Source organism: Chelonia mydas, chromosome 7 (assembly GCF_015237465.2).
Source record: "Chelonia mydas isolate rCheMyd1 chromosome 7, rCheMyd1.pri.v2, whole genome shotgun sequence".
In the NCBI taxonomy this organism is placed as follows: Eukaryota; Metazoa; Chordata; order Testudines; family Cheloniidae; genus Chelonia; species Chelonia mydas.
Genome location: NC_057853.1, coordinates 47755039 through 47780342, shown reverse-complemented (window position 1 = coordinate 47780342; position 25304 = coordinate 47755039). Strand labels below are relative to the sequence as shown.

The window sequence follows — 25304 nt, the reverse complement described above, 5'->3', positions numbered from 1 at the left end:
ACACTCAGATTTGGCCCTTAAAAGTTAGGCAATGAGTGCACAGAGGGGTGTAAAAGAAGGTCAAATAAACGAAGTCCAGCCCTCCTGAGGTCTCTTCCAACCCGAACATTCTATGATTCTAAGAAGAGGGCAGCATTATCGCCTGTAAATGTAAACAAACTTGTCTGTCTTACTGAGTGGCTGAACAAGAAGTAGGACTGAGTGGACTTGTAAACTCTGAAGTTTTACATGGTTTTGTTTTTGAGTTCAGTTATGTAACAAACAAAAAAATCTACATTTGTAAGTTGCACTTTCAGGATAAAGAGATAGCCCTACAATACTTGTATGAGGTGAATTGAAAAATACCATTTCTTTTGTTTATCATTTTTACAGTGCAAATATTTGTAATAAAAAATATACACTTTGATTTCAATTGCAACACAATATAATGTATATGAAAATCTAAAATATTTAATACATTTCAATTGATATTCTAATGTTTAACAGTGCAATTAAAATCGTAATTAATCACAATTTTTTTTGCGTTAATCCCGTGAATTAACTGCGATTAATCGAGAGCCCTAGCCATTTCCCTTGCAAATTACCCTCTGCTCATCTTCAGGATAGCGGCCAGGCAGGGACATAGTGCCGGCCGCTTCCCGGAGCGGCACAGCATGGGGCCAGGGCAGGCAGGCAGGGAGCCTGCCCTGGCTCCGGTGCATGCCGCTGCCACCCCGGAACCACGTTAGGTAAACGGTGCCGAGCTGCGTTAGGTAAGCGGTGCCAAGCCGCACCCCGTACCCCTCCTGCACCCCAACCCCCTGCCCTGAGCCCCCTCCCACAGTCCACACCCCTCCTGCACCCCTGCCCTGAGCCCCCTCCTGCTCCCCAACCCCCTTCCCTGAGCCCCCTCATACACCCCACCACCCCTCCTCTGCCCCAAGCCCATTCCTGCACACCACACCCCTTCCCACACCCCGCACTCCCTCCCACACCCCAACCCCCTGCCCAGGCCCGCATACAGTTTCCCCACCCAGATGTGGCCCTCAGCCCAAAAAGTTTGCCCACCCGTCTTAGACTGAGGAATGACTAATACGAAGTTAATTCCTGTTAATGCCCTCCAAAAACACATTAATTTAGTTACATTCTGAGAAAGGCCAGGTCAGTCCAATAGCTTGAAGCATTTACTCGAACAAATCTGGACTGGAAACAAAGAGTAATATTTCTAAAATGCCATCTAAACAGGAGGTGGTTTGTTCCTCAAGCAGATTTCCCATCAGAAGTCACTACATACCAAAAACTAAACTAGGCCACCAGGTACTCGGCCACCATCTGAGTATCAGCTCTGGCAGTTCAGGATTAACTGCTACCAAAGTTATGTTAGCAAAGTGGGAAGCCTCTGTGATGGAAGTCAGTGGATTCATAGGTCTTACCACTACACTTCCATCTCCTCAAGGGGTGGAGTTGTGTAGCATACAAACCAGGTTGTTGGCCACGCCCAGGGTGGGAGCTGCATTTCAGACCTCTTAGCGATCCAAGTGACCATGGAGGTTCAGATGCCAGACTGATCACTGCTGCTGTGGAAGAAGGTAGGAATATTGTCTCAGGCAGATTTCTCTTCCCACTCCTATCTCCCAGACCTGAATTACTCCCAGATGCAGTTTCACAACAAATTGTGCTAGAAGAACACTGAAAGCAAAGAAAAGGTGCCCAGGTGACGAAACAGTAACTAAACCAGCACTTGTAGGCATCAGCAGCCATCTGGGATGCGCCCTCCAGCTCCACCAAGGGCACGGTAACTGCACAGCCAGCAGGGCGAGCACAAGATATTGCCACTGCGTTAGCTCCACAAAAGTCTTCAGTATTTCTCAGCCCCACAGCAGTGGATTAAGAGAGGAAATGCTCCTGAATATTGAGAACTCAAAGACATGGTTCTCTAGATTACAAGTCTACTATTGCAAAGGGAAGTCAAGTTCAGACCCCACCTTCTTCATTGTTCTCAAAAGATTAAAGCACTCAGACATACAAGAGAGTGGGGTTATTTATATTTTTAAAGGAGAGTTTTTTCTGGATTGAAGGTGGCAAACAAAGGAATCCAAAGCTTCCATCCCTGTCCCCACCACCTTCCATTCCTCACAAGGAACCTGAAACAATTCTGGTCCCATTTTTGGAAAAAATCTTCCCGCGGTGGAGCATGGCGACAAGTTTCAGCCTGGAAGGAAAGTTATGGAGCCCTGAGCCTCTGGTCTTGCAGACAATTTTAACCACAGCATCTCAGACACTGAAAAGGGATCTTAGCAACTTCAAGTGAGGAGAACCGCTAGGGCTGGAGGGAGGCTCCAGGTCACTGAGCCCTTCCTCCAGAACAGATTTCATTACCCTTCAACGGTCTGCACAAGACAGGTCTCCAGACTCAGCCTGGGTTACCTCTGGGACAGTCAGCTGCTTAATCTGCCTTGGCAGTTTGTTCCAACCAAATATTTAAATGGTGATAGCATTTTTCAAGATACTTACCTCAAATTCTCCCTGCTGCACTGACTGCTCATTTCTTCTCATGGCCTAAGGGGAATAACCAACCTCTGTCCTTTGTACGGTATTTTAGGCAGGCTTCATACTCCTTTCAGCCACCTCCCCCACAGCCATCGCTGGGCTTTCTCCCGTACCAACCTTGACACGTGGCATGTCCTTCCTGAGCTGATCTGTAAAGGCACAGCCCTGTCCGCACTCTAAGCCCTGCTCAAGACCTATCTCCACCACCACAAGAAGCTCACCAAACAGGCAAGGGCAAGGGACAACTGGAAGTTTATAGCTCTAATATCAAAAAACCCTTTGATGAATCAAGACCTATGGCAATACAAACAAACAACATAGAAGACCACTGTTAGATCGCCCAAGGTCATTTTTCCTTCCATACTGAACACGCCAAGATCTCTTGATGGCCAACTGCTGGGGGCCACATTATTAGGCTATAAAGCACCTAGATGATTTTGAGATCTACAGAAATAATAAATAAGAAAATACTTTTCCTCAAATATCATTTACTAAAGCTCTTCCTTGCTCTCCCATGGACCCAGGAGACCAGGGTGCAAGTCCCTGGCTCTGCCACAACCTTCCTGTGACCCTGGGCAAGGCATTTAGCCTCTCTGCACCTCAGTTCCCCATCTGTGCAATGGAGACAACAGCCCTGCCCCCCAGGGTGTTGTGAGTAGGAAGATTGTGAGGTACTCAGACACTATGGTAATGGGGGCCAGATAAATACTTGAGAGACAATTGAGTAACCTCATTGAGGGGCCACAAATGCCAGAGGATAGAGGCCCAAACTGAGAGGGCAGAAATAGGGTGCAGGAAATAAAATGAGATTCAGTTTGGGAAAGCCCCAGATGTAAAGCTATAATGGTGTAGGAATCGCAAACCTGTTCCAAGGCAGAGAGAACCAGCAGCAAAGCACAATGCAGACAGCAACACCAAGTTTGATCCTCAGCTGCACGCATGGAGATCTCACACCACAGATGGTCCCTAGATGCTCTGCAGAGACCACATCTGCAACACTGAGCACGGTGCTGGGCACCTCAATACCAGAAAGATACTGAACTGGAGGAAATGCAGATGAGCAACAAAAGTGATAAAGGGACAGGAGAATTGGCTCATGTGGAGGGAGCTTTCCAGAGAGCTAGATATCTTGACAAGGTGATGATCGAAGCGGGAGAGAAGGGTCCACCGGTATTTGAAAGGTGCGAGCACCAGCTTAGAAAGGAACAGTTAGCCATGCCCAACCAAGCAAAGAGAAATTTAGACCATCAGGAACGATTAGACTAGGCAATAGTCCAGGAAAAGCAGTACTACAAACTAGGCCGAGCAAAGTAATGGAGCAGATGGACTTAACGAGCTTAATGAGGAACTGTCACTAACCAGGTTATCCCAGTGTCCTTCTATTTAATCAGGCCTCACCAGTTTAGCTCAGCGGCTTTGTTAAAAGAATTATTTTGAAATGGAAAATAAAAAAAAGAAAAAGACGTATAACTATTCCATTCAAGGCTATTTCACAGCAGTATACCAGCAGCTCCACTTTAGGCCTATTGAAGAGGCACTGAATTGTAATAGCACACCACAGAGAGTACCCTCTGCAGTCACAGTGCTAAGGAGTCACTTCACAATCGCTGCCAGCAAACACCTAATGAATTGATAATCTGAGGGCTCTCAGCATCACCTGAAAGGTCCTACAGTTTGATAAGAACTAATAATGTATTCCACTCTCCCCCGAGGGCATGGCTGTCCCCTCTTCATCTCCAAGATTGTTTCCCTGCCAATTACAGAATGAGCACACTGCACTGTGATTGTGGTACCATAGTCCACTCACTGAAGACAACTGCAGTGACAGATGCTATGCAGCTTCTCCCCAGTCAGCCATTTCATTACAACTGTTCACAAGTAAGTGTCCTTATCTAAAGGCCCGGCCCACGGTCACTCACTCCATCACAGGTTCAAGCTGCTCAAACTCATCCTTTGTAAATATTGTGAGTCAAGCAGCAGCACTGAGGCCTTGTCTACACTGCCACTTTACAGCACTGCAACTCTCTCACTCAGGAGATGTGAAAAAACACAACCGAGCGCTGCAAGTTTCAGCGCTGTAAAGTGGCAGTGTAGACAGTGCACTAGCGCTGGAAGCCATGCTCCCAGCACTGGTAGCTACTCCCCTCGTGGGGTGGTGTTTTTACAGCGCTGGGAGAGCTCTCTCTCTGTAGTTGCTGGTGCTGCAACTACACAGCCACATTAAAGCGCTGCCACGGCAAGGCATTTAGCCTCTCTGTACATTAAAGCGCTACCATGGCAGCGCTTTAAACATTGCTACCAAAGACATACCCTGAGTTTCACTGATGGCTTTCCATATATTTACAAGGGCAGCAAGTCACCGCTTTCAAGAGTCTAATGTGGCAATTGTGTCTTTTAAAGCTTTCCGTTGACTGCACAAGACGGGTCTCCAGACTCAGCCTGAGTTACCTTTGGGACAGTCAGCTGCTCAGTCTGCCTTGGCAGCTTATTCCAACCAAATATTCAAATGGTGACAGCATTTTTCCTCATACTTACCTCAAAGTCTCCATGCATGGCTTTTTGAGAGCACACATTAGATACATGGATCATCATTCCTTCCAACTGCGCTTTGATATGTACCTCTAGATTTGTAATGTACAGCTGGAAGGAACAATGAGTGCAAAGCAATGAAGCTTTTGATACGGTCTCCCACAGTATTCTTGCCACTAAGTTAAAGACATATGGGCTGGATGAATGGAGTATAAGGTGGTTAGAAAGCTGGCTAGATTGTCGGGCTTAACGGGTAGTGATCAATGGCTCCATGTCTAGTTGGCAGCCAGTATCAAGCAAAGTGCCCCAGGGGTCAGTCCTGGGGCTGGTTTTGTTCAATAGCTTCATTAATGGTCTGGAGGATGGCATGGACTGCACCCTCAGCAAGTTTGCAGATGACACTAAACTGGGAGGAATGGTAGATATGCTGAAGGGTAGGGATAGGATACAGAGGACCTAGACGAATTAGAGGATTGGGCCAAAAGAAATCTGATGAGGTTCAACAAGGACAAGTGCAGAGTCCTGCACTTAGGATGGAAGAATCCCATGCACCACTAAAGACTAGGGACTGAACGGCTAGGCAGCAGTTCTGCAGAAAAGGACCTGGGGATTACAGTGGATGAGAAGCTGGGTATGAGTCAGCAGTGTGCCCTTGTTGCCAAGAAGACTAACAGCATATTGGGCTGCATTAGTAGGAGCATTGCCAGCAGATCGAGGGACGTGATCGTTCCCCTCTATTCGACATTGGCGAGGCCTCATCTGGAGTAGTGTCTCCAGTTTTGGGCCCCACACTACAAGAAGGATATGGAAAAATTGGAAAGAGTCCAGCGGAGGGCAACAAAAATGATTAGGGGACTGGAACACATGAGTTATGAGGAGAGGCTGAGGGAACTGGGATTATTTAGTCTACAGAAGAGACGAATGAGGGGGGATTTAATAGCTGCTTTCAACTACCTGAAAGGGGGTTCCAAAGAGGATGGATCTAGACTGTTCTCAGTGGTTGCAGATGACAGAACAAGGAGTAATGGTCTCAAGTTACAGTGGGGGAGGTTTAGGTTGGATGTTAGAAAAAACTTGTTCACTAGGAGAGTGGTGAAGCACTGGAATGCGTTACCTAGGGAGGTGGTGAACTCTCCTTCCTTTGAGATTTTTAAGGTCAGGCTTGACAAAGCCCTGGCTGGGATAATTTAATTGGGGTCCTGCTTTGAGCAGGGGGTTGGACTAGATGACCTCCTGAGGTCCCTCCCAACCCTGATATTCTATGATTCCTAGCTCAGGCTCTCAAAACATAATGCACAGAAGAATGCTTGAAGGACACGTACCTACGAAGTCCATCCTGGGCAGGTGGATGAAGGAAACCACCATGGCTGTGAGAATTCTTGGTTTCTCACTGTGCTGCCAGTAGTCACTATTACAAGTGAACATTTACCACACCCCACAATACCCAAGATGCTGAAAGTATATAACAGGCTATATCATACCATCCTGGGTACGACAGTGACTTTTAATGGTGAATACGGAGCTTAAGAAAATTGAGGAACCTACATTTGCCATTTCAGTGACCCAGATTCAACTTGGAGGTCCAAGGTTCCAAGATTTCTCTACTGGTGCCTCCAAAACACAGCCAAGGTGGTGAATGCATTTCCCGTAGACCGTTCCCATATAAAACAAGACAAGATATGAATAAAATAACAAGCACAGAGTTTAGACATTCTGCAGAAGGGTTACTGAGCTCTAAAGTTTGATTTTGCACAATGTGTCTATGCTGTAAGAAAGAAAGTACAGGTTATCTACACAGCAATTACAAATCTAGGATTACTCTTACATTTAGTCAAAACTGCTGCCAACTCACTGTATGATATGTCTACAGTAATCCGTTCCACTCCTACTTCCTATTGTTACCAAGAAAAGCCTCAATAGTCAGATATGCAGCTCTGCAAGTCAACAATCTTAAACAAAATCTTTAGTCATAAAATACTCTACCCCAAGTCTGTTTAAGGGTCTTAGGTCTTCATGCTGCATTACGTGCTGGAGAGTGTCACTTCTCCTTGCTAGTCTCCCCCTCATTCAACTCTTGATTGTGCTTCTTTTGAAATGGTTATCCAGACCTTCAACTCATCCCCTTAAGCCCCAATTCCTCAAACATCAATCAAGCACACTCAGGAATGGGTTATCCATATTCTCAAATCTCTAGTGACCTCTAGCTCAGAATCCAGTACCTTACATCCTTCCCTGATAGATCTCAGAACCCTTCATGGATGAAATCTTGACCCCATTGATTTCAATGGATGACTTCCTATCAACTTTAATGGGGCCAAGATTTCACCCAACATGTCCCATGATGGGAGCGTATTTATTACAGCAGATGATGGGAGCACCATTCCACCACTTCTCCAGTCCATTCCTTATGGAGTTACCAGGGCTTTGTCCTTCTCCCTAGGTAGATCGTTCTCCCACACAATGTTCACCATCTCAGACAGTCTTCCTGCACCTAGTTAGAGAACTGGGGAGTCAGCATCCTTCAGGTAGGGTGTTGAATCACCTGACTCGCAACGCAGTGACTCACTGTTCCTGAGGACTCCCGGTTCCCCTGTGATCAATAATGCTCTTGGAAGTGGGCCGCTAAACATTCCTTCCCCTCTACTCCTTCAGCTGCTGCCTATTTTGTGCCCTACCAAAGCCCACCCTCTTATTTCAACCCCCAGTGTTTCCCACTGTTCGCACCAGCCTGAGCATCTCCACCATTTGCAGCAACAGTGGCAGCCCTGGTACTACAAATGGACAACCAGTTTGTAATCACATTATCTAAACCTTCTCTGAGCAGGGTGAGGTAACATGCTGGTTAGAGTGCCAGTGATGCTGCTACTCTAGCACTGCTGCAGCTACTGATGGAGCTGCTCTGGTTGGTACCTACCCTGGGAAATGTACTGAGACATTACCACACTGTCCCCTTATATCTACCTACATGGACTGGAGCCTTTCAATATCTTCTTCCCTCCCAAGCTAGCTTTCCTTATAGGCCCTTCCAGGAGAGAACCATTAGGAGGAATTGGCCAAGGAAGCAGCATCTTACCCCCATGATGGCACTCGCCCCAGTGAATTGGATCACATGTTTTTAACTTAACTTGAAATATACTGTTTGACTGAAGTTGTGTGTGATTGATCGGAAAGAAAGAAAAATCACATTGGGTTTGCAAACAAGAACCGGGGGGGGGAGGAGGCGGGAGGGATAGCTCAGTGGTTTGAGCATTGGCCTGCTAAACCCAGGGTTGTGAGTTCAAATCCTTGAGGAGGCCATTTGGGATCTGGGGCAAAAATTGGGGATTGGTCCTGCTTTGAGCAGGGGGTTTGACTAGATGACCTCCTGAGGTCCCTTCCAATCCTGATATTCTATGATTCTGATTTCTTTCCTTCACTCAGCACCGCCATGGGACTTTTAAAGGCCATGTCACTAACAAAGCCTTTTCACAGAACCAAATATATGACTCATAGACTGATGGAAAGAACACTGTATATCAGAGTGTCTTCCTTCAGGAACCAATGAGGCCAAGGTGATCAAAAGGCAGCCAGTAAGCGAAACTCAGTCCACTGGGATGCCACCCCAAATCTTTTATGCAGTGCTATATTCTATCCAGAGGCCACAGGGACCCTGGAATACGAGCCTACATTGAGATCAAATGGAAAGAGGACTGGACTATTCTGAAAGGCAGGCAGGGAAGAGAGTGTTAGGACATTAGTGAACACTAAGGGATCGTCAACACAGCCAGGTGGCTACTAGAAGATCAACACAATTGGACTGGAAACTTTGGGGATATACTTTGGCCACTTAGGCAGATGGGATCACCTACTGACAGTACCACGCTAAGGATTGTTTTCATTTTCATAATATTGTTACCACCTACCTCTTACACAGCACATCCAATCTGCAGATCTCAAAGTGCTTTACAAAGGAGGGTAAGTGCCATTATCCACATTTTAGAGATGGGAAACTGAGGCACAGAGCTGTAGTGGAGACTTTTAGCTACAAGGGCTGCTGAACTTGGTGCTACAGACATTCTTAGGGACACAAAGCCCAGGTTATGTGTCCCTGAAGCACGTTCAGACAGCTGCTCAGTATTAGGGGATACATGACAGATTGTATAGTCCTTGTGCAATTATGGTACTAACACCCTCACCTGTCAGTATTTCAGCTATAGAGTGGACAGGCTCTAAAGGACGGACAGAGAAAACTGTCTGAGGGTATGTCTCCCCATCCGCCGGGAGGTGCAATTCCCAGCTCCAGTAGACACACTGTGAATGTTTTCAGTGCATCTACCACCACTCTTTAGTAAGCCTATAGAGAGCTTCTCTCAGACCAGTAAAGTATTTCAAAATTGTAAGAGCTTTAAGGGCACCCTCTCTAAGTGATCCTTCACTGTCACTCAGCTCCGCCCCTTGCGCTACAGGCTGAAGAAAAGACGGCTGACCCCCACCCCCTAGATTCTCTACCAAAGGGGAACAGTTAGGAGATTTAGCCTGTCCCATATACAGTTTTTCCACCTCTGAAGGCTATAGTATCCCATGTTTAAACAGAATCTTTGAAAGCTGCAGGGAACTTCCCAATCTGTCTCCATTTATTTCAGGGTCCCGCTTCAACATACTAGTACAGTTGGTTATTGGTAATTTCCACTTGGTGTTAAGCACCAAGATACCCCCACTACCTTACAGGGTGTCAGAGACTGACTAGTGACCCCAGGAAGTAGAGCGATACTGGGCAGGAAATTTCTCTGGTTCCTTCCAGCTGTATGTGAATTTCTTCATGCATTAAACTATGCAGATTAGACTGCAGACTTAAGACACAAGGACGGGCTAGGCATAAGCTTCATTCCATGCTAACAATTCTCTCTTGATTTCCAAAGTACAGCTGAGGGAAAACTAGATCACTAGGCCCAATCACTGCCTTCAGGCTGAAGAAAGTGGGTCTAGAAGGAAGCGGGAAAGAAGGATCCCAACTCAGAGGTATCAGAGTCTCAGAGAAGTTACAGAGCACAATTTAAAGAGAGTTAACACTTCAGCTGCTAAAGTAAATCTAGCGAGCTATTCTTGAGCGCTGGAACAGGGAAAAGAAAAGTCAATATTACCCTTAAAAGCTTCAGTAACAGGTATGTGCTCCCACGGCATACAAGATTCTCATCAATAAGAACATAAGCCAGGCAAACATGGTCCCTTCAATGCTGGGAAAATAGACCGCAAAGCTCCAGTCAGACACCAGGTACCAATTTGAAGCAAGCCTGTTTTCACAGTACTGAAACCCGAACAGCCTGAGGTGATCACTCCCACTAGCTGTAAAAACAGAAGCATCTGTTTATAATCATTAACTTGAGCAGTAATTACAACAATCACTTCTGTAAAAAATAAACCTGCTCTTCATTAATGCTGCTATGTGTCATCCTCTACCTGTCTATATTAGGCTCAATTAAAGAAAACAATTGCTCTTCACTCCAGCATCCCCACCCATGGCAATTCTACAAGGCCATGCAAGCCTTCACACTAGGATTCCCAGGTTTGCATAAGCCAGTTTACATAGAATTGATTTCCTTTGAAACTGAGATGTGATGAGAACACCAAACAGGTCTGAGCCACCTTGAGAATAGGGGAGGAAAGGCAGAGAATAAAACTGAATCCTTTGCAGAAGGGGAAGATGCAAGAATTGAGATGAAGTGTTGAGAAGTGGCTTTTTAGCAGCAAAAAGAAAAGGAGTACTTGTGGCACAGTGGCTGCTTACAGGAGTGCTGGAACTGGGGGACGGGGGGGGGGAGACGACATAACTTTTTACTGGCCACAAGGGGGAACAATTGGCATGGAAGGGGGAGGAGAAGAGCAAGCAAGGGGTGGGGCCTTGGGGGAAGGAGGGCAGCGCAGGTGTGAAAAATCCACATACCTGAGAGATGTAGTTATACCAACCTAACCCACACTGTAGACAGCGCTATGTTGCCAGGAGGGCTGCTCCCATCACCACAGCTACCCGCCTCCCGGGGAGGTGGAGTACCTGCGCTGATGGGAGAAGCTCTCTCGTCGGTATAAGTAACGTCATCACTGAGCACTGCACCCGCGCCACTGCAGCGCTGTAAGTGTAGACAAGGCCTAAGAAATCACGCTCTAAGGACGCGTCTTCACTGATGACGTTAAAGCGCTGCCGCTTGGTTGCGGCACTGCTGGGAGAGCTCTCTCCCAGCACTTTTTAAAAAAAAAAAAAAAAAAAACAAACCCACACACACCACCTCCACGAGGGGCATAGCTCCCAGGGCTGGTGCACTGTCTATACTGGCACATTAGAGCACTGAAATGTGCAGCGCCCAGGGGGCGTTTTTTCACACCCCTGAGCAAGAAAGCTACAGTGCTGTAAAGTGCCAGTGTAGACAAGCCCTAAGTTGCTGGGTGGTGGAATTGTGATGTCAGAAGGAACTGAGCTACAGAATTCCCTCACCTTCATTTGCAAGTGACATTTTAACTAAGATGCAGTAGAGCTGTCACTGCAAATTCTCTTGACTGCATTCACCCTAGTTGTGTAAGTGGCTTTTTCTCTGTTTTGAACTCTTTCAATTAGTCTCCAAGACTTAAAAGCAAAACAAAACAAAAACCACCTTTTTGCCAACTCGAAATCCCTTGCTTTTACTGACACTGTCCTGTTTCCACTGGAGTTCTCTAATTCGGGAGATTTGTCCCTTTTGACTCCAATTTCCAAATGAAAGCTTCTGTTTCAGAACTAATTTTTTCTAATTTGTATTATGGCAGCACCCCAGTTCAAGACCAGGGCCCCATCGTGCTAGAACTGTACAAACAAAGTCAACAGCCTCTGCCCCACAAAGCTCAGCCTACATGTCTCAAAGGACATACGAGATGGATGAAAGACAAGCGGGATGAGAAAGATTAGTAACAATCAGACGAACAGCATATACAATCCCCTGTCACACATACAGCACCATGCACTCTGGGGATCCCAGGCAGTGCTTTTACCTTTGCAGAAAGCCTTCTTTTTCATGTTGTCAAGTATCAGAGGGGTAGCCGTGTTAGTCTGTATCCACAAAAACGACAAGGAGTCCGGTGGCACCTTCAGGGTTTTTACCCACGAAAGCTTATGCTCAAATAAAGCTGTTAGTCTTTAAAGTGCCACCGGACTCTTGTTGTTTTTTCCATGCGTCTTTCACACCTAGGCTGTTCCCAGCCGGGAATGAACCACTTAGGCATTGTCTATTCTAAGAAATTTTAGAGACTGTTTCCTACCATCTGCTCCATTGGACCAGTGGGATCCATAGTGCAGAAAAGCACCCTGCAGCTTCTACGTTTTTAGAACCACATCAATTAACCAGGGTGAGCGGACATGATGTAAAGCTTCTGCGGCCTTGTCTTAATGACAGCTCCCATCAGTACAGCTGAGACAGCAGCAGACACCAGTGGGAATCTCTCTAAAATTCCCTGAAGTAGACGACATTCAAGATGGGCGATGACTCATCTGCTGTAGCAGCTGGATTTCTAAAACGCTCCCATCATTAAGAGAACAGCGTTTGAATAATATGGCAGCAATGGCTGGAATCCAGGATTGTCCCCATCACCCTCACTTCCAAACATATTCCTTTCCCAAACTCCCCTCTTGAATTAGTCCAGTCGCATGACTCAACAACCAGTTCTCTTTAAATCCATTTGGAAAGGAAGGGGAAGGAGGAACTTTACTGAAAAAAATCCATTTCACAGCTGAGAGTTGGCAATGCAGGGTCCCAAACCAGAAAGCAAGGGAGCACACAAGCCAACCTAGCTTCCTCTATACTGGGATAGAGCACGCAGAGTTCAAAAATGTGTTAATTAACCATTATTTCACCCTTAGTGCAGGCAAGGACAGTCACATCCTGGTTCATACTAATGGCAAAATTGTGAACACGTTTTCTAACCCAATGCTTTTCCCTAGCATAGATGAGGCATTGGAGGGACTGAGCCACAAACAGAAGGTTTAGAAAAAATTAATGTATTCTTCAAGAACCCTCCCACCACACTGGTGTAAGTCAGAAGCAACTCCAATGAAGTTAGATAGCTGTAAAGAAGTTCAGAATCTGGTCCCAAATCTTCATAAATTCATGCCCGTGGAACAAGGGAAGATCAAGCTCTTTACACCAATTTTGAATAAAATATGGCCCAGCACAGACAACGAACAAACCATATTGGGAACAGATTCTGAACTTGTCACAGCCTAATGGTGTTCAAACCCTTTCAGAGAAAGCAGAGTTTACACCATATTCTGAAACGGTTTTCAATCTAGCCCTTCAAGTTGTACAGGGGTTGGTGGGTTTTTTTAAAATCTCCCTTTATTCATTACAGTGCTTTAGTGTCTCATTAATTTTGAGAGCACAATCCACTCTGATTAGCCAGGTTAAGTGTCCATCTTCAAGTACTAAGAGAGTGCAAAAACTTATTCTCAGGCCTCAAATGTGTTATATGAATGTAGTTAGCACCTCATCAGGCACTAAGGCCTTGTCTGTAGGGGGTAAATAAATGGTGTCTCAGCAGAAGGCAACCCTCTGTGGAGCCGTTGGGCAGAATTCAAATCAGGCCTCTTTGTTAATCAGAGCGATCACGGAAAATGGATATTTCATTTCAGCAGCAGCAAGTCCAGAACCTGCAATTCTTACCCATGGAGCATCACATGCCACAACAAAGTGGCACTTAACATGAAACAGGTGGTGGGATCTGGCCTCTAGCAACAGAGCAGCTTCCAGTATTAAAGCATGTCACCATTTTCAAAACAGTGAAAACTCCTCATTCTTACCCTCAAGGCCTATGCTGTATCCCCTGACCTATATTTTACCATCGCAACTCTCCCACCTAGGCCCTATCCATACTCCAACATGTTCACCATACTTCCTTCCACCTCCCTGACCCTCCAGACTTGGGGCCTTCTCTCATGCAGTCCCTGTACTTGAAAGAACGTCCCTGATCCTGCAGGTCATGCAAATTCTCTCCCCTCCTTCTAAACCCTCCCCTACACCAGGACCTGAATTTGGTGCTTTTTTTTCCCTAGCAGGCTGCCATCTCATGCTCCAGAATTTAACCAAGCCCATCTCATGCCCTCTTGCAAAGACAACATTCACACTGTGAAAATGGGGTAACCAGTGAAGTGATGACTGCCTGGCTCTGCAGAGAGCCTGAAACAATAGCTCTGAGAGGAGCACGAATAGTTTCTGTTCTTCTCCATGGGGCATTATTAGCAAATATCTCCAATGGCTAGAGATTGGACACTAGACTGGGAGGGCTCTGAATTACTACAGAGAATTTTTTTTGTTTTTTCACACCCCTGAGCAAGAAAGTTACAGCGCTATAACGTGCCAGTATAGACAAGCCCTAAGAAAACTGGAAAAAGAACAGCATGCTACTGAGGGTGTGTCTATGCTACATCGGCACAGCTGAAACACTGTAGTGAAGGCACTTCCCACATTGACAAAAGGGATTTTTCCGTCAAAGTAGCTAATCCGTCTCTCCAAGACGTGGCAGCTAGATGGGCGGAAGAGTTCTTCCATCAACCTAGCAGTTTCTACACCGGGATTAGCTTGACCTAACTGCATTGGCCAGGGCGCAAAATTGTTCACGGTCTTGAGCAACGCAGCTAGGTCGATCTAATTTTTAAGTGTAGACCTGGCCTGTAAGTAAGACTCAGTTCCTTCTCTCCCCTTGCCTACTGCCTTCTCTCCCTGAATCAAACATGTCATACCTACCTATATTGTGAAATCCCCAGGGCTGGGCAGTGCCCTGATCATCCCTAAAATGCCAAGCACACTTATGGTGCCAGTACAGAACATGCAATGTTTTAAACAAACGACATCATTTGGAAGCTAGGCTGCAAGACAATTCTATAAAATAAACCTACAATACAGTTTGCATGGAAAACTTTTCATTTGATTTGCCTTTCAAATCATCCCATTTGCCCAGTAAACATACTGGCTCCAATTTAGTTTGTATGGGGTTGCCAGTGGCTCGAATTGCCAGGTGCTGGCCAGGGTGGCCCAGTGGTTCGGGTGCTAGCCTACTACTCGAAAGACCAAGGTTCAAATACCTGCTCTGACACAGACTTCCTGTACTATCCTTTGGCAAGACCCTTAGCCTTTCTGTGCCTCTGTTCCTGAATCTGTACAATGGGGTTAACAGCCCTGCCCTGTCTCACAGGATCAGTGCATTAAGGATTGTGAGGCAGTCGGGTGTTACAGCAACAGGGGCCATATACATACGTACCTAAGAGACAGATGCTGGATAGATTCTGGACTCCCCCTCTGAAAACCAGCGAAGGAGAGGAGAGAATAGGGATGCGAAAGTAAGGCCATGCCTACACTCTGGGCACTACATGGCACAGCCACAGAACCATGGCATACATGCTTCATACAGCAGTGGAAGGGATTTTTCCGTAACCCAGCCCTCCGAGCAGCAATAGCTAGGTTAACTAAAGAATTCTTCCATCACCCTTGTAACCCTGTAGCGTGGACACAGCCTACATCAGTGGAAGGGGTTTTTCATTGCTATAGTTAATGCACCTCCATGGAGCGCCGCAGCACCAGTGTGGATGCCCTGATCTATTAATGCGCTCTTATCAGCCTCCAGAAGTGTCCCACAATGCCCGTTCTAGCCACTCTGGTCATCACTTTGAACTCTACTGCCCTAAGGTGACCAGTCGTCAGACCCACCCTTTAAATTCTCTGGGAATTTTGAAAATCCCCTTCCTGTTTGCTCAGCCAGGCGTGGAGTGCTCTCAGCGAATCTTTCCAGGTGACCATGCCTCCAAGCGCCAGGCGATCCCCAGTATGAAGCAATGGTGAGGTGGCTAGACCTCAGTGTTTGGGGGGAGAAAGCTGTCCAGTCCCAGCTGCAATCCAGCTGCAGGAATTACAGTACCTTCCGGCAGATACCAAGGGACATGATGGAAAGGGGCCATGACCGGGACGCACTGCTGTGCAGGGTTAAAGTGAAGGAGCTGCAGAATGCCTACCGCAAAGCCCGCGAGGAAAACAGCCACTCCAGTGCTGCCCCTGTGACCTGTCATTTCTACAAAGAGCTGGACGTGATACTTGGGGGCGACCCCACCTCCACTCCATACCACCATGGACACTTCAGAGCCCAGCGCAACAAGGCAGGAGAAGGAGCAGCAAAGCAGGAGCGAGGGTGCGGACGAGGAGGAAGACGCCCCAGCATCCCTAGATGGATGCAGCCCGGAGCTGTTTTCAAGCCAGGAGGAAGGCAGCCAGTCGCGGCGGCTGGTGCTTGGGGAAGGACAAACACCAGAGGAGGTTCCCGGTAAGCGGCTTTTATTTTGGGAAGGAAGTTATTCGGTGCGGGCTGTTGGGGCGAGGAGAGTTAGGGCTCCATGCATGCCTAGATGCGGAATAGGGCATTGATGTGCTGTCTCACATCGCAGAAATCGGCCTCAGTGATCTCTTCAAAGGTCTCATGCAGACGCTGGGCAATCTGCTTGCGCAGGTTTCTTGGCAGAGCTACTGTGGTCCTTGTCCCAGTCAGGCTAACATGTCTGCACCACTGTGCAGTGATGGGCCGGGGGACCATTGCTGCACACAGGCAAGCTGCATATGGGCCAGGGCGGAAGCCGCATTGCAGTGGAAGACCCTCCCTTGCTTCCCAGGTCACCCTCAGTAGCAAGATCTTTTCCAGGACGAACTCATCCTGTGGAAAATGTGGGGACAGCGTTCAGTATAGCGGCCCCCTGCAGCTGTTGGCTCTCCCCAAGGCACAGAACCCCAGAGGACAGTACGGCCGAGAAACAATTAGTCCACCTTGCCCCTGTGCTCACCATTGTGGGGCTCCCACGGCTTATGTGCGCTCGGTTTGAGATGGGCAATTTCTGTGACTGCGTACACTGTGCTCGTCTAAGTACAGTCAAATCATTGCTCTGTCTGATGTGAACAATGCTGCCTCTGTTAAGTGTCGCATTTTGGCTCTACAGATGCAGCCTTGAGATCCCAGCCGTCCTTGTTATCACCGCCCAAAAAACTCCGAAGAATCAGGAAGCAGCCTCGTAGAAGCAAAGAGGACACGCTGCATGAAGTCATGCAGCACTCCCTTAATGAAAATCAAAAAGTGCAGGAGTGGCAGGAGAGTGAAAGGAGGGTCCGCCAGCAGAATGCGGATCGCTGGCACCAAAGCACAGAGCGGCTGCTAAGCATCATGGAGTGCCAGGCAGACTCGATATAGGCGCTAGTAGCAATGCAAGCGGAGCATTTCCACGCCTGCCCGCCTCCCGCCCCTGTAGACCTTGTCCCAAAACTCTTTCCCTTGTGCCCCCATGTCACCGCCAACCCATTTTCCCCAACATCCAGGTTCTTCTCGCCACCACCTGCCTCCAACACTTGTAGCTTCACCACCCAGCCTTGCAAACTACGACCCTTACCCACTGCACTCAACCCCCATCACCATGCATTTTAGCCAGCCTGAAACACAGCACTCATTGCACGGCACTCCACACAGGAAGGCTGAGTTTGATAACAGGACATACGCAAATCTCTGATTGTCCCGTTCCCCTCCCCACCCCCTTCCCTCGTCCCAAACAGCACAGATGTGTCATGCCCTTTCTGTTTCCCAAGCAGTTGTGTTTCTTTTCAATAAAAGAATTTTTTGGCTTTGAAAACATTTAATATTGCATTAAGTAAAAGATACCTTAGCCCAGGAGAGCAACAGACACTGCAAGTCAGTGCATCATATGTAGCAAACACAGATTCCTACTAACATTGGAAGCACTGCACTTCACTCCCGTGCAGGGCACCAAACATTACCGGTGGCTTTCAGCCTCAAATTGCGCCCTCAAGGCATCCCTAATCCTTGCAGCCCCCACTGGGCCCCTCTAATAGCCTGGCTCTCTGGCTGTTCAAATTCAGCCTCCAGCTGTTGAACCTCCGAGTTTCATACCTGAATCTGTCTTTCACCCTTCCCTTCACAAATGTTATGGAGCGTACAGCACGCAGATATAACCGCAGGGATGCTGTCATCGGCCAGGTCCAGCTTCTCATATAGAGAGCACCAGCAGTCCTTTAAACAGCCAAAAGCACACTCCACAGTCAACTGACTCAGCCTGTTGAACCGCTCCTTGCTGCTGTCAAGGCTCCCTGCGTAGGGTTTCATGAGCCACGGCATTAAAGAGTAAGCGGGGTCTCCAAGGATCACAATGGGCATTTCAACTTCCCCTATGGTGATCTTCTGGTCTGGGAAGAAAATCCTGGCTCGCAGCTTCATGAACAGGCCTGTGTTCCGAAAGATGCATGCGTCATGCACCTTTCCAGGCCAGCTGGCGTTAATGTCAATGAAATGCCCACGGTGATCCACAAGCACCTGGAGAACCAGAGAGAAATACCCCTTCCAATTTATGTACTCGGAGGCTAGGTGAGCTGGTGCCAGAATTGGAATATGCATCCCATCTACCGCCCCTCTACAGTTAGGGAAGCCCACTTGTGCAAAGCCAGTCACAATGTCATGCACGTTACCCGGAGTCACGGTTCTTCTGAGCAGAATGCGATTAACGGTCCTGCAAACTTGCATCAACAGGATTCCAACCGTCGACTTTCCCACTCCAAACTGGTTAGGTGACCGATCGGTCGCTGTCTGGAGTTGCCAGCTTCCAGATTGCAATAGCCACCCGCTTCTCCACCGTCAGGGCAGCTCTCAATCTCGTGTCCTTGCGCTGCAGGGTGGGGGCGAGCTCCTCACACAGTCCCATGAAAGTGGCTTTTCTCATCCGAAAGTTCTACAGCCACTGCTCGTCATCCCAGACTTGCATGGCGATGTGATCGCACCACTTAGTGCTTGTTTCCTGAGCCCAAAAGCGGCGTTCCACTGTGGTCAGCATGTCTGTGAATGCCACAAGCAATCTCCGCTCGTATGCGTTATGCGCGTCAACATCGTTGGACTCCTCACTGTCAGTTTTTAGCTTAAGGAGTAACTCGACTGCAATTTGTGACATGTTTGCAAGACCCATCAGCATATTCCTCAGCAGTCTGGGATCCATTCCCACAGCCCGAAAGGGAAGACCGAGTGCGCAGTACAATAAATGTTGAAAGATGGCACCAAATGTGGACAGAAGCACAGGGATTGCTGGGATGTGAAGCGATGCATCACGGGGCGTTGGGACAGGACCCAGAATGCCCCGCATCTCCCTCCCTCCCCCTTCCCACAAGCCACAGCGCCAGAATGGGAAGAGGTGATCCGTGGGATAGCTGCCCATAATCCACCGCTCCCAATGCTGCTGCAAGTGCCGCAAATGTGGCCATGCCAGTGCGCTTGAAACTGACAGTGTGAACACACTACAGCGCTTTCCCTGCTGCAGTCTCCAAGGGCTGGTTTAACTCATAGCGCTCTACATCTGCAAGCGTAGCCATGCCCCTTGTCCACATTCAGCAATAGCCCCATTTCAGCAATGGCTGGCCTGCAACAACGATCAGGATTAAGGGCAAGGCAGGATTTGCCTTTGTCTGACGAGGTGGCACCGATTCAGGGACAATGACCAGTGAATGAGGGCTCAAGAATGGTCTATACCTCACACTTAAGTCAACACTGCTATGACGCTCCAGGATGTAGATTTATGGTAGCTAGGCCGACCTAACCCCCAGTGTAGACACAGTCTGGGTGACAGAAGAATGAGTCCTGCAACTTGTAGAGGTGGATTACTACAGCACTGGAAAAAACCCTTGAGTCAGTATAGACTGTGTCTGCATGACAGGGTCACAACAGCATAGCTACCACAACACAGTTGTGCTGCTGCACACGCCCTACGCCTGTGTTTCCTCTAACGCAAAGACAGCTCTCACTCCGCCATGCCTTTAAAAGTGATGTTTGAAGCTATGATTTATTCACAGAAAATTTTAACAATTTCACAGAAGAGGCATGGGAAAACAAGATCATCACAGAAAGGTGAGGAGTGGGGGATCCATGGGAGGTGGGGGAAGTGTTTGTGGCTCACCCCTCAGTGATGGGTCCTGTGGGGATGGCTCCCAACTCTGGGCATAGTAACCTGGCCCACGTAGTCATAGAATCAAAAGAATATTAGGGCTGAAAGAGACCTCAGGAGGTCATCTAGTCCAGTGGTCTCCAAACTGGGGTGCGCACACCCCAGGGAGTACGCGAGATTATCCCAGGGGGTTCGCAGCAGCAGGAGCACCACCGGACGGCACTCCACCATTTTTTTCCTTCGGCAGCAGCTCTGCACATCCACAGCTGATGTTCCCCTCCGGTGGCCCGCCTGCGGTAAGTCTTCCCGTCTTCTTCCGTTGGCGGTGCGCCTGCAACTGGTCTTCCGGTCTTCACCCTGGGGTTGGGCGAGCCAAAAAGTTCGGAGACCACTAATCTAGTCAAATCCCCTGCTAAAAGCAGGGCCAACACAAACTAAATCATCCCAGCCAAGGCTCTGTCAAGCTGGGCCTTAAAAACCTCCAAGGATGGAGATTCCACCACCTCCTTAGGTAACCCATTCCAGTGCCTCATCACCCTCCTGGTGAAAGTGTTTCCTAAAATCCAACCTAGACCTCCCCCACTGCAACTTGAGACCATTGCTCCTTGTTCTGCCATCTGCCACCACTGAACAGCCAAGCTCCATCCTCTTTGGAACCCCCCTTCAGGTAACTGAAAGCTGCTATCAAATCCCCCCTCACTCTTCTCCTCTGCAGACTAAATAACCCCAGTTCCCTCAGCCTCTCCTCGTAAGTTATGTGCCCCCTGATCATTTTCGTTGCCCTCCGCTGGACTCTCTCCAATTTGTCCACATCCCTTCTGTAGTGGGGGGACCAAAACTGGACACAATGCTCCAGATGTGGCCTCACCAATGCCGAATAGAGGGGAATAATCACTTCCCTCAATCTGCTGGCAATGCTCCTACTAATACAGCCAATATGCCATTGGCCTTCTTGGCAACAAGGGCACACTACTGACTCATGTCCATCTTCTTGTCCACTGCAGTCCCCAGGTCCTTTTCTGGGGAACTGCTGCTTAGCCAGTCGGTCCCCAGCCTGCAGCGGTGCATGGGATTCTTCCTTCTTAAGTGCAGGACTCTGCACTTGTCCTTGTTGAACCTCATCAGATTTCTTTTGGCCCAATCCTCCAATTTGTCTAGGTCACTCTGGACCCTATCCCTACCCTCCAGCATATCTACCTCTCCCCACAGTTTAGTGTCATCTACGAACTTGCCGAGGGTGCAATTAATCCCATCATCCAGACCATCGATAAAGATGTTGAACAAAACCGGCCCCAGAACCAACCCCTGGGGCCCCACTTGATACCGGCTGCCAACCAGACATCGAGCCATTGATCACTACCCGTTGAGCCCGACAATCTAGCCAGCTTTCTATCCACCTTATAGTCCATTCATCCAATCCATACTTCTTTAACTTGCTGGCAAGAATACTGTGGGAGACTGTACCAAAAACTTTGCTAAAGTCAAGATATATCACATCCACCTCTTTCTCTATATCCACAGAGCCAGCCACAATGCCACTCAGGTTTGGTCCATCTGCTCCTTTGTAGATGGAGGGGTTAAGGGCCAAAATTCATTGGCACTGCATCTGCGTGCACTAGGTCACGATGCCACTCAAGTTTGGCACATCCACCCCCCAATCTCCATCTGTGGAGGAGCAAGCATACCAAACCTGAGTGACATTGCGACTCCGCGGGACAGGCTGCAATGCCTAGAGAGAATAGGAGACATTGTTACGGGGGTCATGGAGTTTATTTGAATTCATGATTACCATGAGCACTGGGCCCATCAGGGCAAAATCAGAGCCTCAGTTATGTGTATTAGGAAATCTGAGAGGCCAGGACCAACTCAGTAGAAAGCCAGCAACTGACAAAGCCCTTAGGATTATGGGAACAACAAACATGCAGCTCCTCCTCATCACACTGAACACTTTTCAGAGTAGCAGCCATGTTAGTCTGTATTCGCAAAAAGAAAAGGAGTACTTGTGGCACCTTAGACACTAACAAATTTCTTTGAGCATAAGCAGCTACAGCTCACGAAAGCTTATGCTCAAAGAAATTTGTTAGTGTCTAAGGTGCCACAAGTACTCCTTTTCTTTTTACACTGAACACTGGAGTTATTCTTGTCTTGCTGCATCTCACATGTCTGTCTGGGATTGGCCAGACAGTAGCCAAGATCTATCACTACTGGAATAGCTGCTATAGTGTTTAGACTCTGCCCCTGCACGGTCACACCTCGAAGATTTACTTGGATAATTATGCTGCCGCAGAAGCTATTTTACTGTTGCTTTGATCCACTGCTTTATGACACAATACTTCCTTTACTACACTTCTAGCTCAGCTGAAGCAGTATCATGCCTGGGACTGCACATGATTGATTGCAGCACAAAGGTAAAGCAGAAAGTAAGTTTTTCCACAGGACCTCCATTTCTGCATAAGCATCTGTTTACCACCTATCGTGACCTCCTGGCCTCTTGGAGCTCAAGGCTCCCATTTAACCCCTGCACAACCAAGTTCTCCAACCGTGGAGATGACACTGTAATCCATTTTCCCCTGATTTGACAGGCAGCATTCTGCCCAATCCATTCATACCCAGCCAACACATGCCAGGAAGAGGAGAGATTTGACTGGCTGGCAAAGTTTCTATCAATGCAGGTATTCGATATAACAAAGGACACATCAAGTGTGAGCAGCCAAACATTACTCAAATAGAACCAGCCACTTTCTAAAGCAATGCTGGCTACTTTCAGTCCTCAGCTGGCTGAAGGTGCCTGGCCTCAAAGTTTGTGAGTTATCTGAGAGCAACTGTAACAGCACATCTGCATTATAGAACAAATCAGCTGGTCAAGGAGAAAAATGGAGAAATAGCCCCCTTAGAAGGTTTCTGAATACTCAACAGCAGTGTCCTTAGGCAATTCAGGGGCTCTGTTCCCAGTGTGCTAACAGCACTCCCAGTATACCACCACACCCTGCTGTATTGGTTCAAGCACAGAGCTGGGAACAGCAGGCCTGGGTCTATTCTTAGATCTGCCATTAACTCACCCCGTGAATGTGAGGAAGTCACTTAGGAAAACTGTGGCCCAGAGAAGTTATCTACATAATGGGGATGATAAGACTCACTTATCTCAGAAATAAAGGCCCTGACGAGAAGATAGCAGCAGCAGCCACGGCCCTAGAAGTCATGTGCAGGCTCCAGAATCAAATGGTTTCATTTCTCTCAGTTTCAATAGCTGTAGACTCTATTTTCATCATTAGCTGGAGCTTTATCAAAGCTCCTTCCCGACTCAGCTCACCTCTACCGACCCAGCAAACCACATACACACAGAGAGGGCATCAGGGTCACAGCGGCTAAAATCATTACTTCTAAGGATGAAAGCAATGAGAGCCATAGGGGGAGGGGGAGGGGCAGGAATGGGACAGGACCGACTCTACGCAGGCTCCAACATCTTTATCCCTCACTAACCTATCTTCTCCCTTCCTTTTCCTGGTTCTCTGGGGCTCACATTGAGTCCTGGGAGCACAAGTAGGAAAGAATGGGATGAAACTGAGCAACATTTACACCTGGGGGTGGGGGGAAAATCTATTAGATGGTGAAAGTCTCTGCAGGGGAGCAGAAGAAACCCCACTGATTGCTACATTTTAAAGTGAACAGACCAGAGCATTAGGAAAACATATGCTGACCATTCACCCTTCTGGGGGGTAGACCAGGCGAGACCTGACTGATCTGGCCCTTTCCTTCCCTCAGTCGTATGCTATCCAGTCATGCTGGATGAGTACATTAGCTGAATATTTCTGATAAAATTGGAATAGTTTATTTGTATTATATTAGCATCTAGCTGCCCCTACTGAGAGCAGGACCCCATTGTGCTAGGTACTACTCATGAATAATAAGAGAGACAGGTCCCTGATCCTTCTTGAGCTTACAGTTTAAATAGACAAGACAGTCAATTCCCATTTTACAGGTGAGGACCCAAAATCATGCGTTAAGTGACTTGCCCCAGGTTGCATAGGGAGTCTGTGGAAGAGCTAAAACTGAATCCAGGTGTCCTGAGTCCCAGTCTAGTGCATTAGACACATCCATCCTCTCCAGAGAGAAATACTGTTAACACCGATATTTTGCATCAGTAGGCTTCAGGGTCAACACTCTATTGAGCTGAATGAGGCTGTTCGCACCTTTCTCAAGGAGGTACCATATGGAAATGCCTGCAGGCTTGGGAAGACCAAAAAAGGGAAACCCGGCCACTCAAAAGTTTTTCCTCCAGAACCACCCCACCTCTGAAATAAAGTGCCTACAGCTCTGCCATTATTGATTAAGTCACCAGAAAGGCGCTGGTTTGGCATCCAAACTCCTGGATGAAAAGCACATCATTTCCATTTCAGTGGATCTTAATGCCAGCACTCCGTCTGAACTGATGCTCGCAATCCAAGTGGCAAAAGGTGCCTGTGGCACTGCAGAACCCAGGAGCAGGTCATGGCTAAAGGCAGAGATTTGCTGAAGAAACAGCCTTCCCTGCAAGTGGGACTGCTTTGCCATGCCCACCGCTCTCCCTCCTCAGTCAGGCCCCGACTCCCTGTGGAGAACAAAGCTCGCCACTCCTCCTTCTCCTCCCCTTTCTGGCCCACAGCTCCTCCCTACGGCACTGTGAAACGGAATGGGTTCCACTCTCAGCGGCTGGAGAAGATCAGCATTCCAAGGGAATTAAGTCATCCTAAATCCCCACCAGACAATACACTCAGAGGCTCCTCTGCTCAGAGGGCTGCAATGGATTATTCTTTTCTGGCTTTCTATCCGGGGTTACCAAACTGGAGGCAGGAGGGATACCCCACTGTACAAGATCTTTCATGAGTGACTTCAGTTGCCAGGTTTTTGGTGATAGTCCCCACGCCCTCCCAAGAAAGGCATCAATGCAAATCAGCTGTGTAGCACGGAATAAACTTGCTTGGCACATTTTGCTACTGCACAACAGTATGGAACATTCCTTTTCAACCGCTAATTTTAGGGAAGATGGTCACTGGTGGAGGAGAGCTCAGAGCCCTCACCCTGCACGGATTCTAGCCAGCCAGATGTTAAAAAGGAAACTGTCAGCTAGCACACAGCAACCTTCTGCCTCAAAGGTGCTGGCAAACTAGAGTAGTCCTCTTCCAGAGGCTGTGAGGAACTTCCCTCTCCTACATGAGACCTTAGGGCTCGTAGGCAGACAGACAGGTTGTACTGCTTTAAATATAATTAAAGCAATACAACTGCCCTAGCGCAGACACATTTGTAC

At 47.9% G+C, this 25304-nt stretch overlaps 1 protein-coding gene across 3 annotated transcripts in view; it reads right to left on the bottom strand.

Moving 5' to 3' along the window:
• GNAI2 (G protein subunit alpha i2) overlaps positions 1–25304 on the bottom strand; it is a 191510-nt gene that overhangs the window by 120024 nt on the left and 46182 nt on the right. The window contains exon 2 of one of the 3 annotated variants that reach the window (XM_043550568.1): positions 1413–1556. The exons of 1 other annotated variant lie outside the window; for it this stretch is intronic. In XM_043550568.1, coding sequence (XP_043406503.1) covers positions 1413–1556 — 144 coding nt within the window. The remainder of the gene's footprint in view (positions 1–1412; positions 1557–25304) is intronic. One more of the 3 variants, XM_037903985.2, reaches the window with a different exon arrangement.